This window comes from Gekko japonicus, unplaced genomic scaffold, assembly GCF_001447785.1.
Source record: "Gekko japonicus isolate JY-2015 unplaced genomic scaffold, Gekko_japonicus_V1.1 scaffold11, whole genome shotgun sequence".
Taxonomy (NCBI): Eukaryota; Metazoa; Chordata; class Lepidosauria; order Squamata; family Gekkonidae; genus Gekko; species Gekko japonicus.
This window is the reverse complement of record NW_015166418.1, coordinates 3,219,585-3,234,902: the sequence shown is the minus strand read 5'-3', so window position 1 is coordinate 3,234,902 and position 15,318 is coordinate 3,219,585. Positions and strand designations below refer to the sequence as shown.

General features: G+C 42.6%; 1 protein-coding gene across 1 annotated transcript in view; it reads left to right on the top strand.

The window, feature by feature from the left end:
* The window catches only part of PHC3 (polyhomeotic homolog 3 (Drosophila)), a 58,982-nt gene that overhangs the window by 13,062 nt on the left and 30,602 nt on the right, over positions 1–15,318 (top strand). The window contains exon 6 of the mRNA XM_015411588.1: positions 404–502. Coding sequence (XP_015267074.1) covers positions 404–502 — 99 coding nt within the window. The remainder of the gene's footprint in view (positions 1–403; positions 503–15,318) is intronic.

The following is a 15,318-nucleotide window of genomic DNA, read 5'->3' as shown; positions in this document are numbered from 1 at the left end:
ACCTTTAAAGCCCTGTGTGGCGTGGGACCAGCATGCCTGAAGGACTGCCTAATCTCATACTTGACCTTTACTTTCAAATACAAATAGAGCAGAGCACTCTTAAGTTGTTATATGGAAGAATACAATGGAAGAGGTTGTTTGCAAAAAATTACATTGTTGAGCCACTCAGAAGTTGCATTGCTTGTTCTGAGGCATTACAGCAAAGGCTTGCAACTTTAAAAAAAGGAGTTGAAGAGATAAATGGCATTGTTGTACGTCTAAATGGAAAACTTTTGTCTTAAGCTTGGTTCGTTGTAACAGGAAAATTGCTTGTATAATTTGAAACCTGTCCATTTGTCCATTGGTATATGTGCATTCATTGTCCAAAGTAGCTTCTTTAATTTTCTTTCTACTGCCTTCACAGCTGATTTTTACACCTGCTACCACTGTGGCGGCTGTCCAGTCTGACATCCCTGTTGTCTCATCGTCCTCTTCGTTCCCCTGTCAGTCTGCAGCTACTCAGGTGAGCTTGCTTGGATTTTGTGTGTGCGTGTATCCATTTCACTGTGAACTGTTGCAAGAAATCGGCACGCAGTTCTTCTCCTTGTGTGTATTATGTTTTATGGTCTATCAAAATATGATCCTGCTGCATACACCGGGAAAACTGATCCCCCACAAAGGATGCCCTTGTTTTTAATTCTAAAATGATACAGCAACCTTAGAATCTTGCCAGAGTACCGAAGTAGCTACTTAAACTATTCTAGAATAATGTATACTATTAGAAGCTCTCTTATAGGCAGCATTGTAGAGAGGTGCATGACTGCATCTCAGATTCCAATTAATGAGAGGTACATTCCTTGGCTTGCCAGCGACGCTGTGCTTTTGAAACACCTGTTTTCAAAAATCTGCAATACAAGTTTGCACATTTTGATAAATCCTCTGTAGCAGTTTTTCTCAAACTGGGGCCTGGGGATCCTGGTGGGTGGAGTCAACAACCATTTTCCAAAGGGTCTACTTTTGTAAGGATAGAAGAGTAAGAGGATAGAGAGTGAGTCCTGCTTATCTGACTAATGCAAAGATGAAACCCTCTCAGTTTCCCAGAAATTTAGGGGCAGGGATCCTCTGCTTCTGTGGAAAGGGACGGAATTGGCTTCCAGCTCTTTTAAAGAGTGGGAGCTAGTCGAGCTGCTGCTACGTCCAGTCACATAGCTTCCAAGCCACCTCAGAAGAACAGCCAGTCAGGAAACATACTGATCCAGTAGTTTATTCTTTGGAACTCTTATTGGCTGAGTGGCACCAAGGTGGTATAGTCCTAATGCAGTCATCATAGAACTGGAACTCTGTTTTCGATTGTAGAGGATTTTATCATACAGAGACACCACTCTTCATCATATGACTATTTCAATACCAGAAGTTCAGGTTTTGTGTGACACTGGTCTTTTTTCTACCTTGTTTCTTTTAGCAGCTGTGAAAGTTTTTCCGAGCCACATACTTATTCTTTCAAAAACACTTTGGAAGAAATGTGGTATTTTCTGTGAAGAAAAACACTCAGTAAAGTTCTGCAAGTTTTGAATATGGCCGTTCTGTACCCCGGATCTATTGCTTTTAACCAATCATTGATTTTGATCCTTTATGTATTCTGGAAAGGAAGTTCCATTACAGTGAATGGCACATTTCTAAGTAGTTACATTTTAGATCAGAGTGTATGTGTTTACATACATTTGCACATATTCTTCCATATTCAACACAAAATTATTCACATAAAAATTGGTCCTTAGTGCTGATGACTAAAAAAAATATCTGCATTTCAGGGCTGTGTCTTCCTGAAATTTCTTAACGTGAACTCATAAGGGACAATACAGTAATGATGTGGTGCTCTTTTCCTTTAGGAGAAATATTGTAATATAAAAAGAACGGAGGGCATTCACATACTTCCTATCTCTTTATTTCCATTTGATCACATAAGGCTATAATTGGTGCTTCTACATATTAAAGAGGTAGGACTGTGCGATCTAAGAAGACTGCACATAATTGGCACAATGCTTCAGTGCATGGTTGGAGCAGAGGTGAAGTGTAGCATATCTATAATTTGTAGTAGTGAAATAACACTCGTTCAGCACATTGCTATAGGAAGGAGTCCTGCAGCTTCTACCATCAGTATGATATAATGGTTATGTTACATGAGATCCTGATTCAGATCACCACGGTGCCATGAAATTATTTGTTTATTTAAAACATTTATAGTGCTGCCTTTCCACCAGATAGGGTCTCCAAGCTTGCGAACATCACAGCTTTAAAACAGCATTTAAAATGTATATGTAAAGTATTTATCAATGCCATTAAAAATATAGACGTACAAACACAATTAGGGAGGACGGCCAATAAGGGTTTACTGGCGGTACGCCAAACGAAAAAAAAGTCTCCAACTTTTACTGGAAGACAGTGGCCAAGGGAGACAGATGGATGTCTCTGTGGAGGGAGTTCCAAAGTTTCAGGGCCACAACCAAGAAGGCCCCTTCCTTGGCTTGCCCACCCACTTAGCCTCAGATGTCGGGGGCATCCAAAGCAAGGCTGAAGATGACTTGGGCGATTCTGAGCTTGTTACGGTCTCTCAGCCTGGTTTGCGTGAGAGGTTGTTGTGGGAATAAAATAGGGGAGTGCAGAAAAAAGTACACACACACACCCCCCGGAGCTTCTTGAAGGGCAGGATAAAAAAAATACAGTGCTAGATGTGTGTAAAATGCCATCAAGTAGCAACTGATTTATGGCAATCCGATAGGGTTTTCAAGGGAAGTTATTAGGCAGAGGTGGTTTGCCTTGCCTTCCTCTCTCATCCAAGTACCGACCCTGCTTCGCTTCCGAGATCTGACAGATCATTCCACATCCACATATCTGGATAGTCTTAATGAAACTTATCCCAAACTGTAATAAAATGGCTTTAAATCCACTTATGTTGTTCATTTACCCTGGCTCGTCTTGCCTATTACATTTCTATATTAATCCAAGAGAAAACAAAAATTGGCATTAGTGTAATTCCACATGTCATACTCAGTCTACATGTCAAACATTTTCTTCTTTCCATTATTCTAAAATAGATGAACTTAGATTTTGCTGTCATTTGCAGTATTTAAGTAAATCTGAGTAGGCAGGAGAAGAATTTTTATGGTTTGTTTGAGGGACTGGCCAATTTTGCAGAAGTCTACATTTGTTTTTTTGTTTTTAAACAAACCTATTTTAACATTTGGAGTGAAGGTTGGTGAAGCACTGGAGATTCAGCATATGGATACCATTACAGGTCACTGTGTGAACCAAGATACTCTGTCCTCCTCCTTACTTTGCTTCATTAGTAAGATAGGATTCAAGACTGTTTTAATAGTTATTCTTGGGGAAATGTGCATATTGGTGAATCTGAGATTTCATTATTCTCCTTAACAATTAAGGTGGTAAGAATTACAGTGGTTTTGCTCCACAGAAAGGTACAAGCAGATGTTCAAGAAGTTCAGTAAGAGTTTGTCATCCAAATTTGAATGATTTGTTCCAGTATGGGAAAGGAAGATAGAAGTTTTGAGGCAGAAAGGAGTGGGCATATTGCTTGATACTTATTAGTGAGATGACATTGACGGTCAGGTTACAAGAATGGTCTAGGTCTGGAACAATTGAGTCCAAAAGGGGTGTGTGTGTCTGTTACATGGATAATTTCCCCCCTCATTGATCATATCTACATATGAATTAATAAACAAATCAGTAACAGTGTGTGTCTGTTACATGGATAATTTCCACCCTCATTGATCATATCTACATATGAATTAATAAACAAATCATATCTACATATGAATTAATAAACAAATCAGTAACAGTTGACATTTGTATTTTTTTATTGATGACTTTGCCCAGCTAGTGTGTTACAGCCTGTGGAATTTGATGAAGTGTTGTCTATGGAAAATGAGCTGTATGGTTGTTCCATCCAATAACTAAGGTGGCACTTCGCTGGGTGGAAGTAATGAGAGGGAGGTGTTGGCTCTTGTCTACAGATTAACAAGCAACCAGTCGAGAAGTCCGCCACGAGGCATGTTTCCCACAGCGGCATCAATCTGTTGTTTTTCAAAATACCTCATTACCTCCTGCAGAATATCTCCCACACTTGAACCCTTCTTAGCTGCTTTGTCCGCAAGCTGAGGAAGCTTCTTCAGTTCCTCATCATTCTCATTCATGAATGTGAGGTTGGGCACTTGGAAGTGGGAGGCAGCCATCCACTGGAGGATAGCCTGGAGCTCTTTGTTCTGCATACTGGTGTTGGAACTCTGGTTGTTCACTATCACCTCAGAGCCTGCAGGCACCAGTGGCTTTCCAATAGATGTTGGTCGTGGAGGTTTCTGTGATGTCATTGAATCTGGAGTTGATGCACCTTTGTTTCTTGCAGTAAAGCATGTTCCTTGTTCATCAGAGTAATCTTCCACAACAAAATCGGGACTTTTAGTCATGTACATACACAGCTTCATCACAGATTCCATCAGCTGATCGATGAATTTCTTGTTTATTTGATCCATGTTTTCAGAGTCCATCTCTGAACTGTAGTGTTTGGATGAAGACTTTCTGGTAGTCCTCTCATCACATGAATTGGGTTTCTTGCTTATCTCACACTCATCTACATTGAAACCAGCCTCTTGTAGGACCTTTGAGATTATAGAAAGGAGAGCGCTTTGTATTTCTCCTTTCTGGAATTCCTGTTGCTGTGGATCACCCTTGCAACCATGAGATCTAGAACCATGTTTGCCTCCTTTTTCAAAATACCCAAATGAAGAAGTATTTGACTCAGAAATTGGTTCCTTGTGCTGAGTTAACAGATGCTGCTGAATCATCATTAAAGCTGTCAAGATGAGGTCTTTTGCTAGAAATTCAGTTGTGGAGTTACTTTTCTCTGACCTCCTGTCATGACATCCCTTGTCTGGACCTTTGCCTCCCGATGTTTTTGAGCGTAGCATGCTAATTCCGTCTTTAATTATTGTCTCACCTACTTTCTGGGCCGATGAGTGTGGTGCCTCCTTTCCCTTTTCCCTCGCATGTAGTCCACCTTTCAGAGATGCGAAATGCATACTTTGAGAATTTGGGTCCATTGTACATCCTGTTTTTAGTAAAGAGTATACAAGACTATGCCCTTTGTCCTTAGTTTCTGACATCAGAGCATTATACATTCGTAGTACCATTGCTTCTAAAATCTCAGTTGACTTCTGAGTTCCTGTATTGAAGAGATTCTTCTTAACTGTAGTAACAAAGTCAGAGTCTGTCATTAGGACTCCAGTGACATTATGTAGATTTTTCATTGTAGAATCAATTAAGTCTGATATGACATCCCTTGTGTGCTTAAGGAACACTCTTTTCAAAACCACACAGGCTGGCAGTGGCTGCCTCTTGTGAACCTTTGTGGCCTTCACAAATGAAAATGTCATATCCTTAGCATCTTTGTTAGCATAAACCATTAGCCCTTTGTTAAAGGAGCTACCATCATTGCGAGCTGACTGTCTCTTTTGGTGGCTTATTTGAGTACATGGTAGCTTTGTTTCTTCTTCCTGAATAGATTCACTTTGGTTGGAACATACTTCACCATAAAAGAGAGAGGTTTTCTTGGGACCTCCTTTACCTTCTTCCTTCTTGCCCGAAAGCTTGTCTTGAGAAGACTTAGCGCTGGGATCCTGAGCATTTTCCATGGCATCATTCACCATCTTGGATGCAACCTGACTTACAGAACCAGGATTGAGAGGTTTCCCATCTTTTGTGGCATAAATTGCCTGGCGTATACACTTGCTGGCTGCATCTTCCAAATTTTCAGAGATCTCTTTACTGGCCATTTGCATAACCAAAGAACAGAGCTTTTGGACGGTGCCTGCTACTTCATCTGCAGGTACTTTCTGACCAGTGGAAGATTTGAAAGCCGTGTTGTTGTTGTTCTGGGACATCTTGTCAGCTGCTGATGGTTTAGGTTGACGAGGGGAGCTCGAAGAAGGGGTCAGTGCATGTTGAAATCCACATGCATATTTCTGTAGGTCATCAAAGAGCCAGGTCACAACATTAAGTTCTTCTGTTGAACCTTGTTTGAAAAGGCATACGGCTCCTTCAGTCTTAGACTGCTCGGGTGTCTCACTATCTTTTATTACAATGACCTCTTTGTCCTGCATTTTTCCCAGATCAAGTCCTGTGGCAGGTTCACTGTCTTTGGACTGGCCAGCAGCATCTTTATCATCTGTGCTTTTTATGTTCAGGCTGGCGACATCAACAAAACAAATCACTTTCCGGTCCTGGTCTTTCCCTCCATCAGGGTTGTAGAGTTCGACCTTACACACACCAGCTTGGCTGTGTAACCAGTCAACTTCCTGAGACATCGCTTGAGGCTTGGAAGTGGAACTGTACCTAGGACCGTAGGGGGTGTTCTTTCTCACCTAAGCTGCTTTGATGACCCTGCCAGACTGAAGATGTTGCCTCCTCTCTCAACTTTCCATGCTCTTCTGCTGCCAGATGTCATTTTCACTTGTGTGCACACATGGTTTCTATGGCAGCGGTGACATCACAAAGAAGCAGCATTGCCAGCCATCAGTGGTGCAGTTTCAGTTATTTAACAAGGGACTGATAAACGGTCTTTCTCCCACCCCCACCATCCTTCCTGTTCAACCTATCAGAAATTTGATGTGTGTGTATACAGGGAAATTAATGCTGCATTCACTGCAACTAATTTTGAGAACTGGAAGTGGTTGATTTCTACATTTAATCATAATGTATTTCTAACCATAACAACAAAGGCAATGTCACAACTTTGAAACACATTTGTTGGGTACTGACTCTCACGTAACTCCGATATTGTGTGTATGTGTGGGGGGGATATTTTAAGTGGCCGGATGGATTACACTTGTATGAATAGATCTGCTGACAGGAGATGTTGCAGCTCTTCACCAACAAGTCTACTCATGAGTAAACTACTGCATTGGGTGCACGCAGACAGCCGAAAGGACCTTCCTGGTACACAAAGGCACAAATGAGAAGTTTGCCACTTCTTATCTTAGAAAGCAGCTGGTGTGGACAGTTTTAGCTGCCTTGACTAGTGGCCGTTGATAGATTTATCATAATCTGCTTAAGGGAACTGCATGGTGATACATTAATTTTTATTTAGGAAATGCCTATGCCTCCTCTCTAGAGGATGTGCTCAAGGTGGGGTGATATTAGCTTATGTCTGACATTGTCTTTCACTTCTCATTTTGCCTAAAGAGGGATCCTGTGATGCTCCCAAAAGGTTGTGCGTATTCTCCAGCAGACGTCTCCAGTAGAAAATGTTAGCCAACTTAGTGTTCTCCAAGGCCCATGCAACAAATATTGCTCTATATACCAGACGTATTATCTTTTCTCGAGAGCTATGTGTCTTTATGGATAGTGAGTGAGAAGAGGGGCTTCTCTATTAAAGAGCTGAAGAAATTGCAGTTCCATAATTTAAATGAAAAGTTATCTTCCAACAGTTTTTTCACCAGCTAAACTGGTTAATCTGAGGAATATGGAAGCTGTACAAGAATGTACAGCCCAACCCTCTTGTTTCTATTGAAAAAAATATTGAGGAAAGAGGCTGTGTAGCTGACAGTCATTCAGGGATATATCTCGAAGACCAACAGTCTTGAGACACCAGAGCACCTTTATTTGTTCGGGTTTCTCTCCTTTTTTCCTTGTCAGTATTTGTACCCTGCTTTTTTTCACAAGGACCCTCAAAACGGCTTTTCAATTAAGATTCAATCATCCCAACAGTCACAAATGTTTAAACCAACAAAATGGAACCCAGGAAACTAAGGCCATAAAATAAAATACCTAATCACTAGAATTAGAACAGCAGATCAGCTTCTGCCTGGTATTGACCATGCTAATAGAAAACACATGAGTGTTCATATATAAAACTTCATTGCCAGGGTATATTTGTAGCCTTTGGGTGTGTTTTCTGAGATCTGGCTATAATACGGTTATGTGTATGTAAAGTGTTGTCAAGTTGCAGCCAACTCATGGCAACCCCGTAGGGTTTGCAAGGCAAGAGACCAACAGAGGTGCCATCGCCTGCCTCTGCAGAGCAGCCTTTGACTGCCATCCATGTACTCACCAGGGCCGCCCCTGCTTAGCTTTCGAGATCTGACGAGATTGCGCTAGTCTGGATCATCCAGGCCAGGGCATAATGTGGTTGGATCTGGGAGATTCAGAATGTTAAAACTTCGGTAGAGCAGGCTTCTAGTTGTTTCTTTATGTGCTCACAAACAATGCTCCCTCTAAGCTGTGGAGACTTGTGAGCAAAAATCCTTCTTTGTGGGCTTCTGGCATTAAAGTTGTGAGCAAGCGATTTGGCTACTGCATAAATTAGCTTGCTCTGGAGCCGTCCTTCCTGAGCTAAGACAAAAAATGTGTGAGCCGGAGGCTAAAAAACTGTGAGCTAGCTCACACTAACTCAGCTTAGAGGGAACACTGCTCACGAAGCGAATCTTCCAAAAATATGTTGAGCAATGTAGGGTGAACAGAAATATGGATATGAAGAAAAATAATATGTTAATCAGTTAGCGGCAGATTCAGCTTTCAGCGATTCAGTAGCCAGTGTCTGACAGTGCGAAGCATGCAAATTGGCCTGAGATTAATCTTCTTTACATAATTGGCTGCAGAGTCATAGGACTAATTTATACAGTTGGCAGGATTAAGTGATAAAGCATTTCCTGGACTGTGTCACTTTACGCTGGTGGTATACGTGTTCAGGGTGTAGGGGTGAGGTTGCTGCTTTGAGCTCTCCCTACTAAAGGGGGACTTTATGTAGAAAAATAGTATGAGTGCACAAAGGCTGGGCTGTGAACCCTTCTTCCTGGCCTGCTAGTTTTCTGTTTGCAGGAGTTATGCTCTTTTGCACAGATTATGGTGTTAATACCAAGAATGTTGTCTTTGCCCACGCTCTGGTCTTTTCCTACTTAATTCCCTAGCCATATACTGCATGAAAATGTTGCATTGGCTGCCAAACCCCATTGTGTAGGAGGACCGGAATTTATTGTGTCCCAGCTTCTTTGGGGCACGTTGGTGCTGTGAGTGAGAGTGAAGTCCCCCCCAAGAGTTTGTTCTGGGGCTGGAGGACACTCTCAGGGTGGTGTAGAATTTCTGAAAGCATACAGATATCCCTTCTATCTTTAGAACATTGAAGCCTGCTCATAGGAATGAAGAATGGAGGCTGCTACCTTTTTCCTCTGGGCATGGGCAGATAAGCCCACCGAGGAAACTGGTAGTATAAAAAGAGCACAAAGAGCAGAGATTAAGCCTCCTGTGCCAGGGTCCTGATCTGAATGTATCCTGTTCACCTGAACCTATTTGCAATTTTTAAAAAGAAAAGGAGATCTTTTTGTTAATATGCCATCATTTTTGTCTAGACCGAGTCTTAATTTTGCTTGAACTTTAATTAAGCAGGAGTCCAGACCATTTCGGGGAAGTAAAACAACTGGGACTGCTGCTCAGTTAGTGTTAACTTCATGTATGCCAGTTTAGTATGGAAATAAGGTATACAAGCTGCCAATAATAAACCTAAAAAGCACCTTGCCCTGCAGCAGGGATCTTTGGAACTGCAAATTAAGGCTGCATGGAGAACAGTTGCCATGGATACAGCTTCAGCTATATTTTTTAACAACTACCTACTACAGCTCGCCCACAGTAGAGTTTTATGCAGTCTCATCATTCAATGTGAACAGCTTGCTGCCGTTGGAACATTTTGCACTGCTTTTTCCAGAAACCATGGTAATGTCCCCTGGTGCATGAAGAAGAGGCGGCAGCCATTGCTGAAGGAGTCCGTAGAGCTGCCTCTGTATTAAGAGTTACAGTACAGGGCAGAGTAGACTAAATAAATGGGTTTGCTATTGATTTGACCTAAAACTTTAGAAAGATTTCAGTATTTGCTAGGAAGAGAGTTTAGGTGTTGTCCTATGACACTGTTGATATGCAGAGAATATGTATTTCCAAACCATTTGATCCCCCCTTATCTGTCAGCTTTCTTCTGAGATTTTAAAGCAATTTGGCCAGTTATGTGAATTGTTGAGACGCTTGTACCACATCAGAGTGTCAGCCACTGAGCTGTAGGTAGTTCAATCACTCCAGGTTGCTTTGGTATGCAAGTCTTAGCAGGCTGAAGGATAACATCAGCAGTGAGTGCTGAAGAAGACTAGGATAAGCACTGGAAGCAGATTTCTAAGAAAGGGCACTCCAGATCAATGTTCCCTCTAATCTATGGCATTAAAGTTGTTAGTGAGCAATTTGGGTACTGCATAAATTAATTCGCTCCGGAGCCACCTTTCCTGAGCTAAGACAAAAATGTGTGAGCTGGAGGCCAAAAAACCTGTGAACTAGTTCACACTAACTCTGCTTAGAGGGAACACTGCTCCAGACTGGTCAGTCAAAACTTCAGGTTCTGTTTGAGGGAGCCTGAAGCAGGATGAAGGGGGGAAATGGGCAGCAGGGCCGGCAGGTGATCATACTGTAGTTGCTTGAAGTGTGAATTTGGCAGTTTCTTGTTTAAAATCTTGCAGAAATTCACCAAGGAGACCTTAGGCAAGCCATTATCTCTCAACCCCCTCTGTCTGCAAAATGAGGGGTAACTAGCATTAAATGGGTTTATCGAGAGAACTACATGAGGTGCTTCAAACATCCTGAAATGCTTTGAAAATATGAAGCATTCTGATGCATTTTTATGGATTGTAGGTAGAGAAGGGAGCCAGACAGCCTAGGCCAGAAACTGACAGTTACCTAAGCGAAGATCTAGGACCTTAACTGATAGTAGACCAATGGTCCCATTGGGGTTGAGTCCATGCTAAGAGCCTATTGAGGGGCATACTGCTTCAGGACTAAGGATGGGTAACACTAATTGGCTGACAACAAAAAAAAAGAGAAGAAGCAAGCCTCAAATATTTTCTAGGGGAAAAATTGCTCTCTGTTTAAGTAGGCCAAATTTCTCTGCCTGGGGCATTTCAAGTACTGGAGCTCAGTGGTTGAAAAGGAGCTCCCCTTATTTGGGAGTTTAAAAAGTTGTCACCAGGTGAGAAAGAGGTGAGAGAGAGAGCTATACCAGCTGTCAACTTGAATGAAAGATGCTCATTCAGTCTTGTCCACTGACCTAATGGCAATATTCCAGTAATATTTTGGCTTCAATGGCCAGAGATAAATTAGTGTGTAAATTCACCCCGTCCTTAGAATATCAATGACTGCCTCTTAGAAGCTGAGGCCAGGAAAATAGGAGATTGAGCCTCTCTTCTCCCTCTCTCTCTCTCAGTGCTGGCAGCACGTACAGTCTGGAGCAGCTTGAAGAGTCCTTTCCAAAGCATGTGCTTCACATTCTTCTTCTATAGGTGTTCTGGCAAGGAGGGAGCTGCTGTTGCTCACTCACTCACTCTTGGCGGGGGTATTATTGAAGAAACACAAGTGGACCAGACAAATATTGCTCGCCAAAAGAGCTGCCTGTTTCTGTTGACAGTGAGTGACTGGCATTGGGAAAAGGTCAGAACAGAGAGTGAGTGTTTGGTTGGGCTTCCTCGCCTTTCACTCCTTGCATTCTCAGTTGTGGGGAAGAGAGGGCAAAGGCAACCTTGATTTCCATTTAATCCAAACCGCTGAGCAAACTCCCAAACGGGCCAAGATTTGTGACAAACTTCAGTTTGTCAGCCGATTTGTGGCCATCCCTAGCATGAACAAATGTTTGTGTACTCAAGTTATACACACCGGTAGAGAAGAGAATGTATATGGCAACATTTGTTTTGGTTTTTTATTAACTTCGTTCATTCTCCTTCTCCCTAATGGAGGGATCCCAAGTGACTTCCATCATTTCATGGCTTTTTAAGACCATTTTTTCTGCTTAATCCTCTTGCTTGTTTACAGAGTCAAGTTCTACAAAGTTTACTGAAACTTCCTCCTATAAGAACAAAAGAAGTTTTGTTCCATCAAGCCAAGGATCATGCTGTTTCCAACCTTAATGAGCTTGATGCTTCCTTGAAGCTGGGGAAGAAAGTAATAATTCTCCCCCATTGTCTGTATGTCTCTAGCATCTAGCATTTAGAGTTACCCAAGCTTTAACCTGAAGTTATATTTATTTACCATAGCTAAGTGTAAGAACGGAATCATAGGTTTCCCAATCCAGAGCTTCTTACACTATGAACCTTGTGGTCTGTTGAAATTGCTGAAATCAGGTTCCACTTACACAGCCGGCAAACTGGAGAAGTCGAAGGAAACGCATCTTCCAAATATCTAAAATGGGCCTCTTTGCAAAGGCTGTTTGGAATATGTTATGACTATGTGGACTCCTATCAAGTTATCAAGTTACACTGAGTACATGGACTTTATGTATCTTATGCCTTATTATAGTTACAGTATGCATTAATGTTGTTGTTGTGACACCACCAACTTTATAATTGTTTAATATATTGTTTTGGCAATCTTTGATGGTGTTTTCTACTAGTGGAACTTGTATATTTGGGACTCCTGTGACACTAGTCTTCTTCGCTTGTTGTTTGGATTTTCTTATTTAAATAGGGCTGGTACTCATGCAAAGCAGCTATGCATGCTTGGCTAGTACATCCATGTGCCACCTGCCTGGGCTGTAGACTCTGGCATGCTAACTAAGCCTGCATAGGTACTTTACATAGGGAGCAGCCCAATGGAAATGAAACACCAAGGACATGCAAAGTCTCACAGGTATATTGTTTAACAGTAATGCTAGGGCCATCCCAGTGGACGCAAAATAGCAAGTGTTGGGTTCAGTACAGATATAAAAGAGGCAGAGAGAAAGATGTTTCATGGCATGTTGGAGACACTCTGAGAAGTGGTGCCCTGCAATGGATGTACAAGGTCAGGCTTGCTTTACCTTCTGAGTCTCCCAGTCCATTATCAACTGTCTGCTCGGTGAGTGAGCACATGGAGTTCATTACACAGAGTTGCATTCATATAGTCTGTTGCAGAATTCAGGAAGTTGGATTGGGCATGCACTCACTCCAGGGCCACCTTGTTTCTTTGACAACTGTGCCACCATATCCAGATCTCAATTGATGTAGGAGAAAATAATGTGCTTCCTCAAGCTTCTTGTCTGCCCCTCCCTGAGGCACACCCTACTGTTTGAGAAGGTCAGCCTTAGAAACTGCCTTTTCTGTGTTGTGCCATGGGTTCAGAGATTTACAGATGATGTGTGTGTAAAGTGTTGTCAAGTTGCAGCCAGTTCACAGCGACCCCAGCAAGGGGCTTTCAAGACAAGTGAAAAAGAGAGGTGGTTTCCCATTGCCTTCTTCTGCAGAGTCTTCCTTGGTGGGTCTCCCATCCATGTACTATCCTGACTTAGCTTCCAAGATCTAATGAGGTCATTCTGCCTTCCTTCCCGCTCATTTATTAGTACATATGTTAAGAAAGAAAAATAAGTCAGGATGTAAAAGGGCATTCTTGCTCCAGATGCTCTTCTGTTTGACAGTCTTCCGGAATCCAATATGGTGCATTTCCCAAAAACAGCATGAATTTTACCAGAAGAGATAGGATTTATATCCCGCCCTTCACTACTGCAAGGAGTCTCAGAGCGGCTTACAATCTCCTTCCCCTTCCCCTCCCCACAACAGACACCCTGTGAGGTAGGTGGGGTTGAGAGAGCTCTTTCAAGAACTGCTCATGAGAGAACAGCTCTGAAGCAACTTGTAACTCACCCAAGGTCACACCAATAGCTGCATGTGGAGCATTGGGGAATCGAAACCCAGTTCTCCCATATTAGAGACCACTCTCCTAACCACTACACCAAGCTTTCATTGAGTAGAGATAGGTGTGAGGACGTTCTATATGTCTGTGTTCTGTTTGTATGTTCATAATGTTTATATTGTTAAATGGTTTTACATTATTGGCCCCGTTCACACGGAGCATTTGCCGCACTAAAGATACGGATGATAGGCAGTTTTTCCGGGTGCGATCACACCGCAACATCTGGGAAGCGTAGTGCACCCATGACTAACCTGTGGCTTCTTGCCAAAGATACGGAGGAAAAAACTAGTACATCCGATGTGCTAGTTTCCAGAAAACGCGGGGCAAGGGCAGCATCTGATCGCGTTTCCCCTGGAATCCCATGGCATCCGGCGCCCGCCCATGTCCTGTCGCAAACCGAATTTTTTTTTTTAAGTCTCCACAGGATGCGCACAAACGCCCACTGGCACATGCGCACACTGAACATAAGAACATAAGAGATGCCAATGTTGGATCAGGCCAAAGGCCCATCCAGTCCAACACTCTGTGGCCAGAAATACCAGTGCCATCAGGAGGTCCACCAGTGGGGCCAGGACATTAGAAGCCCTCCCACTGTTGACCCCCCCCAAGCACCAAGAAGACAGAGCATCACTTGCCCCAGAGTCCCTATCTATACCTTGTGGCTAATAGCCACTGATGGACCTCTGCTCCATATGCTTATCTAATTCCCTTTTGAAGCCGTCCATGCTTGTAGCCACCACCACTTCCTGTGGCAGTGAATTCCAAGTGTTAATCACTCTTTGGGTGAAGAAGTACTTCCTTTTATCCGTTCTAACCCGACTGCTCAGCAATTTCATGGAGTGCCCACGAGTTCTTGTACTGTGAGAAAGGGAGAAAAGTACCTCTTTCTCTACCTGCTCTTTCCCATGCATAATCTTATAAACCTCAATCATGTCACCCCTCAGTCGTCGTTTCTCCAAGCTAAAGAGCCCTAAGCGCCTTAACCTTTCCTCATAGGGAAAGTGTTCCAACCCTTTTATCCTTTGAGTTGCCCTTTTCTTCACTTTTTCCAAAGCTATAATATCCTTTTTAAGGTGTGGTGACCAGAATTGCACACAGTATTCCAAATGAGGTCGCACCATTGATTTATATAGGGGCATTATGATATTGGCTGATCTGTTTTCAATACCCTTCCTAATAATCCCCAGCATAGCATTGGCCTTCTTTATTGCAGTCACACACTGTCTCGACATTTTCAGTGAGTTACCTACTACAACTCCAAGATCTTTCTCTTGATCAGTCTCTGCCAGTTCAGACCCCATCAACGTGTATTTATATTTAGGATTTTTGGCTCCAATGTGCATCACCTTGCACTTGGCCACATTGAACCCCATTTGCCATGTTGACGCTCACTTGCCCATCTTTGACAGATCCCTTTGGAGTGCCTCACAATCCTCACTGGTTTTCACCACCCTGAACAACTTCGTATCATCTGCAAATTTAGCCACTTCACTGCTTACTCCCAACTCCAAATCATTAATGAACAAGTTAAAAAGCAGTGGACCAAGTACTGATCCCTGTGGTACCCCACTGCTTACCCCCCTC